The 10976-nt window shown below is 47.4% G+C and overlaps 1 protein-coding gene across 3 annotated transcripts in view; it reads right to left on the reverse strand.

The window, feature by feature from the left end:
- Nucleotides 1–545: 545 nt before the first annotated feature.
- The window catches only part of SNX33 (sorting nexin 33), a 23377-nt gene continuing 12946 nt past the window's right edge, over nucleotides 546–10976 (reverse strand). For all 3 annotated transcript variants that reach the window (XM_044659098.1, XM_044659099.1, XM_044659097.1), the window contains one exon: nucleotides 546–2350. In XM_044659098.1, the coding sequence (XP_044515033.1) occupies nucleotides 2097–2350 (254 nt within the window). In that variant the 3' untranslated portion in view covers nucleotides 546–2096. The remainder of the gene's footprint in view (nucleotides 2351–10976) is intronic.

Consider the following 10976-nt stretch of genomic DNA (forward strand, 5'->3'; position numbering starts at 1 on the left):
CTGATGCAAGGCTGGGTACCAATGGCAAAGCCGGAACTCCTCCCACCACACTCAGCATGCCACCTTGTAGAGTTCCCTAAATGTTTCATGCTTCCCCAACGGGGCAGTGGCCTTGGATCCAAGGTCCAAGGCCTCTATCTTCTCCGACGGCTTTCATGAGATAGCTGAATACAGAGGGCCACAGTGAAAGACTGGCTACGTACTTTTTAATCTTTAACTCTGAGGTGATGCTGATTCCTTACAAATCCAGACAGAGAACTCCTTTTATCCCAGTGGTCCAGAGGAGGGACTGGGCCACTCCACCAAGCTCAGGGCCAAAGGTTTATCTGACCCAGCAACCAAGGGATCCATTTTCTCCTTTCTCCTCACTTGGGTGACCAATTCTGCTCCCCACTCTCCCACCTTCTACGTTGCTCAGAAACCAAGGAATTAGTTTCTGCTGCCAGGGAAGAGTCCATTTGTGGCTCCATCTCTCTGCCTCCTTTCTGTCCCTTCTCTACATTTATCAGAAGAGGGAAGTGAGGATGAGGTCAACACTTAAGGAAAAATTTTAACTCTGTTGTTTTAATTGTAAAAGTTCTTTTGAGAAAAAAAAGAGAACAAACAGAAGCAAGGGGGGCTGCCTGAGGCCTTAAGGGGTGCCACCAAACTGTGGCACACATCTGCCTGTGTCCCACTGTCTGGTGGCATCCCTCCCACCCTCTCTACCCTCCCCCCCAAACCTACAGGGTATGTGGGCAGCTCCCACTGGGATGTAAACAATGACCAGAGGCATTTCTGCCCATCCTCAGTGAGGCTGGGCTGGCATCACAGTGCATGCGAGAAGAGGGGATGGGCACCAGGAGGGCACCTAGGGCGAGGCTCCCCCTACCCTTCCTTCTGTCCCACAGATTCTCTGTCATTTAAGAGCAGGAACAGCTGGCAGGTTATCACCATGCTAGAGATCTGGGTGGATCGAAAGGCACTCAAGGGGTCCATTAAGGACTTGTGGAATCGAAGATATCTGGGCCCTGACCCCATAGGTTATTACTGCTGGTGAGCACAAACATCAGGCAAGTTCAGTTCCAGAGTAAGAGCTAGAGTGTGGGTAAAGAGTATGAGTCCAGGGGGCAGAAGGCCACCAAGCTTATCAATCAAGGCTAGCATTCAGGTAGCTCCTGCAAGGGGCCTCAGATCTTGGGGCTGGGAGGTGGGAAGGAGACAAATGGGATCCAATTAGGGGAGGATCTTAGCTGGGCATTAGTGGCCCCTGGCAAGGTCCCACACCACCCGGGGGCCTGGCATTAGTAGGAACTTCAGGGTCCCCACTGACCGGTGAGAATGGGACTAGAGGAAGGAGGGGTTAAAGACTTGTGGGCAGCTATCGTGGGGCCCAGTTTCCCTCCTCATCTGGGCTTTGGCCAGATTCCCTGTCACAAAGGGGAGTCAGTGGCCACAATCCATGCCATAGGTAGACAGTAGCTGTGGTTCAGGGGCAAAGATAGGTGAGGAAGCCTTAAGGTTTTCAGCAGAAAGAAGGGGATGCTCAGATCTCCCCATAGCCCTGTCCAGGAATGTCTTGGAATAACCCTGATTCGCAGAGTCCTGTCATATTGTGCAGGGGAAGGTTGAGGGCTGGGGACTGGGCTCTCTTGGGTTCTCTCTCTAGGCCACCACGGCCTCAGGTCTCGGAAAGCTCCCTCCCCTATTTGCCTCTGCTCCCACTTTGAATGAAAAGGAAGCCAGGCCACTCAAAACTAGAAACCAGGTCGCTCCCACCCTACTCTCGGGCCCTTTTACAAAGGGGGGCAGAGATGGGCCCTGCTCTAAACGGGGATCAAGGCAGCCCCTGCGAGAGCCTCCCATAAGGGGACTGATTCCCTCTGAGCCTAGGCCACGAAGATAGACCACTCTTGGGCAGACATAAACCTACGAAGGAGAAGAAAGAGGAGCTGGTTAGCCGTACAAAAGGGGCAGCGGAAACTGGGATAAAGCCATCCCTATCAGGAAGCCCCTCCGGGCTCTCTCTCTACCTGAGCAGACATCTGGGCCAGGGAAGACTGCGTGGGGAGGGGAAGGGCTGGAGCAGAGGCTCAGCAGGAGAGGCAGAGGGGCACTTAGAGGTGGTCATACATGCGCAGGGTCTGTTCCAGCTGCTGGCTGACCCGCTGGTAAAAGAGAATCTGCTGCCGTAGATAGGACTGCATCATATGCTTGAAGTCCAGCACCCGACGCTCGTGGAAATGGTTCATCTCGGCCTGCAGGGCGAAGCCCACCACGCGGCAGCGCTTGCGGATCCCGTCGGCCTCGTCCTGGTCCATCTTGCCCTCGTCGCTCATGCGCTGGCTCTCTTTGACCTTGGCGAAAGCACCTGGAGCCATGACGAGAAAGGAGAAACTTAGAAACCAGCCTTTGTGAGCGAGGGCTGGTCAAGGAGGACAGGTGGCCGGCCTTCTCCTCTGGGCTATGCTGCAGCCTGCCACTGCCCATACCTGGTTGGGATCCACAAATGCTTAAGGAGAACACGAATAAATAATTCACACTTTCCCCCCCCCCAGTGCCTCGGGGTCACAGAACCATAGATTTCCAACTGGACGGGACCTCAGGGGCTACTTAATATGAAGGACCATCATATTAACTCAGATCTTGCTCATATGTATCAACTCAATTAATTGTGGCCTTTTTCCATAGGGAGTACAAATGGAAAAGAGCTTTGAGGTCAGGGGACCTGGGCTTCAAGTGCACTCCTGCCTCCCTGTGACATCGGTCAAATTACTGAACCTCGCTAGGTCTCAGATTCCTTACTTGTAAAAGAAAGAGGTTAGAACAGATGACTTCTAATATTATAAAGAGGAGTGTATGTGTATGAAAGAGAGAGACAGAGACAGAGAGAAAAAGGAGAGAGAGAGAGAGAGAGAGAGAGAGAGAGAGAGAGAGAGAGAGAGAGAGATGAGTTGCACTCTCATCAAAAGAGGTAGGATGGGGACATCTACATGGCTCAGTGGATGGAGCACTATGCCTGGAGTTGGGAGGTCCTGGATTAAATCTGACCTCAGACACTTTCTAGTTGTATGATCCTGGGCAAGTCACTTAGCCCCCAATTTCCCAGCCCTTATCACTCTTCTATCTTGGATCTGATAGTATTGATTCTAAGACAGAAGGTAATTAAATGTAAAAAGGGAGAGAGATAAGATGGGGGCAGGTAGGGAGGTGTTTCTTCTGCTTTAGAACCAAACTTGGTATCAATTCTAAGACAGAAGGTAAGGGGTTTAAAAAAAAAAAAAAAGGGTAGAACAGGGATAACAGAATGAGTTCTGCACCTAGAGTCAGAACAAATTTGAAGTTTGAATCCTGTCTCAAGATATCTACTAGCTGTATGAGCATGGGTGAAGTCACTTCTGGGCCTCAGTTTCCTTATCTGTAAAATTAGTCAAAAAATCCCTCTAGGACCTTCCTATCTTTTAGGGTTATTCATTAGTGCCAGACTTCAGGGATACAAAAACAGTCTTCCTCTCAAGGACTTACATCCCACTTTTATATAAATACAAGCTATCGTCCTTTCTTTAGAGTCTAGGGTCAAACTACATAAAGGTTAGAGAGTTCAGCACAGTGAAATGAGTAAAGGAATAGAATATTTTCAAGTACTGTAGAACTATTTACATATCACCCTTATCTATTCATTAAAGTGGGTCCTTTCAGGATTTGAGGATTGAGACAGTTCTGGTTATTCTGCATTCTTTTTTTGTTGTTGTTTTCTTTCAAACCCTTACCTTCTGTCTTGGAGTCAATACAGTGTATTGACTCCAAGGCAGAAGAGTGGTAAGAGATAGGCGACGGGCCGTTAAGTGACTTGCCCAGGTTCACACAGCTGGGAAGTGTCGGTTACTGAGCTACCCAGCTGCCCCCTTATTCTGCATTCTTAAACAAGATCAAACTTCATTTCCTTGAGACTACTGTTGAATTTGCAATTAGCACTAACTGAGATCAACTGCCTCCCCACCTCGGATGAGCTTGAATGGCTGGAGCTTGGCTCATAAGAATACAAATTGGACCACAGCCATGCCCAGGTAGGTGGGCAGGGGGTAGGGGAAGGGGTGACTTACTTCATTTACTCCATGGTAAGTTCCCAAGCCCTCATCCCCTCAGATCCTGCTGAGAATAGGGTTTGCCCATCCTGTCTATGCCCACAGAAGATCCAAATGGCATTTTCTGAGCCAACAGTTCTTTGGGATGTTTCTGATGCTGATTTACTTTCCTTCTGCTCAGACTTTGTATTTGGAAGCTTTTGAAGAGCCAAAGCATACATGGTGAAAGCGTCCCAGAATCTTACCAGCTAGAAGGGAAACTTCAGAGACCTCCAATCCAGTCCAACCCAAACCCAAGAGAGAGCTCCCTCAGGGATGTACTCAACCAGAGGCTGGCCATCCAGACTCTGCCTGGAGGACCTCTGATCAGAGGGAAGCCAGGACCCTGCTGAGGAAGAGTTAGAAGGTTTTCCTTACAGTCAGCCAGGTCTGCCCCTGAGCCCCTAGCCCTACCCACCAGGGCCAAGAATCCTGGCACCTCTCTCATGTTCCCTTACCTATCCCCAGGCACAGATAGATGCAGTAGATTTGGAACTGGCCTCAAAGTCAGGGAAGACCTAGATTCAAACCCTGCTCCTGATACTTCTACAAACAGTGTGCCCCTGGACAGCTCATTTAACCTCTTAGTGCCCAGGCAACTCTTTAAGGCTATAAGTTGCAGAAAAAGTGCCCATCTAGTGGGTAAAAGAAGATGATATCACAGGGCTGGTCCAAAATGAAAAACCTATCCCCAGGGTGAGCCTCCTCAGAGAGTTGCTATCATCTCTTGTCTATTCCCCTATCTGCCCTTAGAATAGGCACTTATTATATTAGCAGACTTATAAGTGGGGTCACCGAGAGTCAGCCACAACCAAAAAATGATATATTATACTAACATATTATTATAACATTGTTATCACAATATTACAACATGTTATTATTACATATTATTCCCAGAAAGGAAGGTGATGGGAAAGAAACATGGCGCACAGTTCAGGGGCATTGGAAAGAGGCAGGAAGATGGAACTCTAGCTCTGCTGCTTCCTAGCTATGGAAGCAAGCTCCAGTTGTTTTCCTTTCTAAGCCTCAGTTTTCTCATTCATAAAATGAGGCAGTTGGACTAGACCAGTGGTTCACAAACTTTTTTGGCCTACCGCCCCCTTTCCAGAAAAAATATTACTCAGCCCCCTGGAAATTAAATTTTTAAAAATTTTAATAGCAATTAATAGGAAAGATAAATGCACCTGTGGCCATCACCGCCTCCTTGGATTGCTGCAGCAGCCACCAGGGGGCAGTGGCGCCCACTTTGGGAATCACTGGACTAGATGATAATAATGATAATAAAATGGTATTTACATATTGCTTCGGAGTTTGTGAAGTCCTTATTAGACCTTGTCTAATATATCTCTGTGTGGTAGGTAACACAGGTAGGTTGTTATAATTTTTCAGATTCAGAAACTAAGTCTTAGAGATGTTAAATGACTTGGCCATGGTCATCAACTAGTCATGGAAATGATGCCACTTGAATGAACTACAGATGTTTAGCTAGGAAAAAAGAAGAAAGGGTGGGAGGGGATTTTCAAGTGTTTGAGGAACTGCCATGTGGGGAAAAAAAAAGTTAGGCTTGTTCTGCCTAGCCCCAGACGCCAAGAAAAGGGGAGAAGATACTGAAAGAGAGATTTCAACTCAATAAAAGGACCAATTTCCTAAGAGAGCTGTCCAAAAGTGGATCGGGCTGTCCTCTGGGAGTAATGAGACCCCCATCTCTGGAAGGGCTTCAAGCAGAGGCTAGATGACTAAATGATGGACCAGGACATGGGAGAGGTGATTCATGCATCATGAAGGGGCTGGACTACATGAACTCTTGTGTTCCTTTCCATCACTGGGACTGTGTGATTCTACAAACATGAGGAAATACTTCCTAGGAATCAGAGCTTTAAAAAGGAAATGGGCTGCCTCACAAGGAAGCCAGCTAGTTCCCATTTCTAGAGGTCTTTCTGTGAAGCCTGGAGAGATGCATGATTTAGGGAGGGGCTCATCCAGACCCTTTAGGCCTCTTTCTCTCTAATATACAATGATTTGTTGAGTGTCTACTATGTGTACAGCACAATGAGGGGACTGGATAGCCTCTGCCCTTACGAGGCTTATAGTCTAGCCAGACAGACAAAGCTGTTTTTCATATATTTAACATTTTTTGTTTTCAGGATGAGAAGTGAAGACAAAGCTATTTACTGTGTATTTAACATGACAAGTTGGGGTTAGAACTAGGATCTGGGTGAGCGTTATAACGTAACACTCTGGGCCCCAAGTACCAATGTACAGAGGGAGGGAGAGCTTGGTTGGAGTGGTCAAGGAAGGCTTCCTGAAGGTGGTGGGACGTAAACTGGGGGTTTGTAAATTCAATTCAATAAACAATTATTAAACTTCTTTTTTTTTTTTTAAACCCTTAACTTCTGTGTATTGGCTCATAGGTGGAAGAATGGTAAGGGTGGGCAATGGGGGTCAAGTGACTTGCCCAGGGTCACACAGCTGGGAAGTGTCTGAGGCTGTATTTGAACCTAGGACCTCCCATCTCTAGGCCTGACTCTCAATCCACTGAGCTACCCAGCTGCCCCCAGTTATTAAACTTCTATAGGTGAAAGCCCAAGGATACAAAGATGAAATTGGACTATGTCCCTTCTTTAGTGAAAGGAGCTGTTAGAGGGCTCTAACAGGATGCCCCCTGTTGCTGAGATATTCTCCTTTCTTCTCTCTAGTTCAATTTAATGCTCAAATGCTGCCTCCTTCTCTTACTCCCCCAGTTCTTAAAGTAAACTCTTTGAAAACAAAAACGGTCTCACTTTTGTATCTGGACCTCAAGTGCACAATACAGTGCCTGGCCCATAGTAGGGGCTTGATAAATAAATGTTTGCTGATTGAATATATTATTCAGGGAACAGGGAGAGGCCTGGCCTGGTTGGCCTGGGAGGTGGATGTAAAGGGATTATGGGAAATGGGGCTGGAGTAGAAGGGTTTTGAATGGCAGGATGAGAAATGGAGACTCAGTCTAGGGGAAATGAGGTCTCAGGGCTGTTGACTCCCAGCTCAATAGCCCAGAATAAATGAAGGAAATGAGAGATAGTTTCTGTGAGTGGCCTTGCTTCTTATACCCAAAGGGCTGAAATCCTGCTGGCACCTTCTCCTTTCTGCAACAAGCCTGGAGTTTCACCAGATCTGCCCCCATTCCATTCAGGGCACATTTGAGAGACAGCGGGGTATAGTAGGAAGAGTATACAGTGCTGGGAGTCAGGAGTCCTGGGTTTCCACTTCCAGCTCTGATGCCACTGGCTGTGTGACCCTGAGCAGGTGAACTGACATTTCTGAGTTTCAGTTTCTTCATCTATAAAATGGGAATAATCATACTTGCCCAACCTGCCTCACATGGTGATTGAGAATACAACTGCAGATGCCAGAGTCGTTAATGCCACTAAGCTGTGTATAATTAGAATCTGCTCCCCAGGACTCTAAGTCCCAGCACCCCATTCACATAAATGTATAATAATAATTGAATAAATGGATAATCAATTCACGTAAATGGGACCCTGGGACTTAAGAGTCCTGGGGAGCAGATTCTAATTATACAGCTGCCATTCCATCCTCCAGCTGAACATTTACTCCCCTTCTCTCCTATGTTCCACCCTCTCTGATCCTACCCTCAGCATATGCTCATGGGTTATTGTGTGGTGCACTAGAATGAGCCAAGGAAATCAGAGGATCCAGGTTCAAATCCCAACTCTGACTATGGACAAGGTCTCAGTTTCCTTAACCACAGAATTAAAAGATTGGGGTTAGGTAACCCCTGGGGTTCTTTCCAGCCCCCTCCTGAAGACCCAACTTACCACCCACCCACCCGTCAGCCTGGAGCCCTCTTGGATCTCGCCTCCCATGGTTCTGTATCTCTTCCTACACCCCATCTCCTCCAGGCAGCCTGGTCCCTTCTCTACGCCCTGAATGCATCCTCTTCATTTTCGCCTCTGCACACTTTCCTGGATTGGGTCCCCTGCCAGGGGTGGTCTTCCCTTCTCTACCCAAATCCTTTAGGGCTAGCGTAAGCCTCCGCCTCTTTAGGAAAGAAGGATGTGACCCTGAGTCACGGCAGAACATTGCATCTTGTTCAGTATATTTACCCAGCCAGACCGGGAGCTCCCTGGGGAGAAGAGCCCGTGTCTTCTCTGGTCTCCCTCGCAGCCTGGCACAGGGTTAGACACACGCTGGGCACAAAGAAGATTTAAAGTGTGGGATTTCAGAGGTGGGGACAGGTAGGTGATGGGGACACTTGGCTTCTAGGGGCTTCTGATTCCGGATCTCCCTAGCACCCCCCCCCCCCGAAATGTACTGCATAGACGACTGCTTCTGCAGAGAGGAGAGGAAAGGAGGAGCTCAGTTTTAGAAGGGATCCGGGACAGAGCCAGGACTAGAATCCAGGTGTACACGAAAAGGCACAGACTAAGATGCCAAACAGTCATCTTCTACTTGGCCCAGGACCTTGGCTGGGACCCTCGCATCCTGACTGCTCCAGAGGTACCTAACCATCGAAAGGAGGCTGAACAAATTGTAATCTACGAACGTAATGAAATATTCTTGGACAGGAAGAAATGATGACGATGACACAGTCAGAGAAGATCTCTGTGAACGGATGCCCAGGGAAATAGCAGAACTAGGAGAAAAGGAGCCAAGATGATTTCTATAATAGAAATGACAAAATATGTTTATCTCTTTTATATTATATATAATATATTTATAATAAATAGACTAATACGTATATCATATTATAATATAAATACATTTATATTATATTATCATTATCTCTTTTATAAAGTCCTTCATTATTTTTTCCACTGCTCATACTTTCTCCCTTTTGGCAGAGGTGAAAGACTATGGGGGTAGATGAGTGGAAATACTATTCAACAAGGTTTGGGATTGTTTCTGATTGCTTTTATATGACAAAAAACTTGTTGGACAGTATTTCCGCTGATCTGTTTGAACTCAGACCATGACTGTTCCCTCTTTTTCTAAGAAAGCCCCCAAGAGGCAGCTAGGTAGAACAGTGGAAAGAGTACCAGGCCTGACGTCAGAAGGCCTGGGGTTCAAATCTAGGCCCAGACATTTCCTAGCTGTGTGACCCTGGGCAAGTCACTTTAACCCCAACTGCCTAGCCCTTGCTGCTTTTCTGTCTTAGAAATGATACTAAGACAGAAGGTAAAGTTTAAAAAAAAAAAAAAAGAAAAGAAAAAGTCCCCAAAGCAAGGGTTCCTTCAATCCAGGGCCCCTCTTTTCTCTCCATTATCCTCCCACCTTCCCCTTATCTGTCCCTCTGTAGATCCTCCTTGGGGTTGTGGAAGAAGTAGCCTAGGCTGGAAGCCTCAAGACTCAAGTTAGAAAAAGAAACTCAGTTCCTCCAAAAGGCTTAAAGTGATAGCAAAGGAGACTGGAAACAGGGTCTAAGAGCTGAGCTTCCCCTTGCTCTGTACACAGCAAATGTTGACATTAGGCTGTCAGTATATCCAGTGGAGAGGAAGGAATGAAGGAAACAAGCTCGATTATTAAATATCTACTCTCTGCCTCACTGTGCAAAGTGCTTTACAAACATCTCATTTGAGCTACATACTCCTGGCTGTTATTATCTTCATTTTACAACAGAGGAAACTGAGGCAAACCCAGGTTAAGTGACTTGCCCAGGGCCAAACGGAATCTGAATTCAGGTCTTCCTAACATTCCATCCCCTGCATCACCAGCTGTCTCTAGTCAGGAGGCCTGAGTTATCATAGGATTTAGGAGAGTCCCAGCCCTGCGGCTCACCAGCAGTCTGACATGAGCCTCTGTGACTTAATTTTCTTATCTGTAAAATGAACTAGAGAATCTCTAGGTTCTCCTTTCCAGTGCCAACATTCCATTCCTTGGCTCCAGTGCAGGGCATTCAAGCTGCCCCTAAGCAGAGCCTCTGGAGACAGACAGCGAAGTGAAGTCTTCTGCTTTCCAGAAGGCAGGTCCAGACCCCAGTCTGCTGAGTCACGAAGGCTCCCACCCTCCCTAATCCTGGTTTCCTTCCTCTGGCAAAGGAAGGTGTGGACTTGGGCTGACAAAGCCCTCTCTGGCCACTTCCTCAACCCCTCTCCTTCCTTGGATTCGGCCTACAGGACCAGGTCAGGATATTCCTGAGGCCTCTCCTTCCCTTTCCGGCTGGGATCTTCCCCAGTGACTTGGCCCTGATCTGTTGACCTTCTGGATACCATTAACAGCCCCATCTCGAGGGACCCTCTTCAGAGATCACAGGAAGAATTTTAGATGCAGAATGATAGAATGTCAAGAGATGGAAGAGGATCAAAGCCTTCAGCTAATCCTATAATCCCATTTTACAGAGAAGGAAACTGAGGCAGGGCAAGGACTAGAAAGAGGGATTCCTCACTGCTGCCATTCATATGTTCACTCCAATCACACAGTAGATAGGATAAGATGGCTCTAGGTTCAAGTGTCCAGGGACTCAGGACCCTGGTTCTTCCTTTCCCTGGGAAACAGGGCTAATAGCGCAGGGGGTTCTCCCTACTACGACACCCCCACCTCCACCCCCAAACCTTCCAGAGACTTCCCTTCTGTATAAAAACACACCAGGCTGGATTCTCCACTTGTATATCTTTGCTTGTGATGTCAGAAAAACCCCCTAGGGGAAAAGGGGCCTCCAAAGACAGAACTCAGATAGGTATAAGCTAGAAAAGCTTCAGTGAGTATTTCTGGCTCCATTCTCTCTCTCTCTTCCCTCCTTTCTCTCTCTCTCCCCCCCTTTTCTTTCTCTCTCTCTCTTTCTCCCCTCCTTTCTCTCTCTCTCTCTCCCCCTTTTCTCTCTTTCCCCCCTTTTCTTTCTCTCTCTCTCTTTCTCCCCTCCTTTCTCTCTCTCTC

The sequence above is a fragment of the Gracilinanus agilis genome, chromosome 2 (assembly GCF_016433145.1).
Source record: "Gracilinanus agilis isolate LMUSP501 chromosome 2, AgileGrace, whole genome shotgun sequence".
Classification (NCBI taxonomy): Eukaryota; Metazoa; Chordata; class Mammalia; order Didelphimorphia; family Didelphidae; genus Gracilinanus; species Gracilinanus agilis.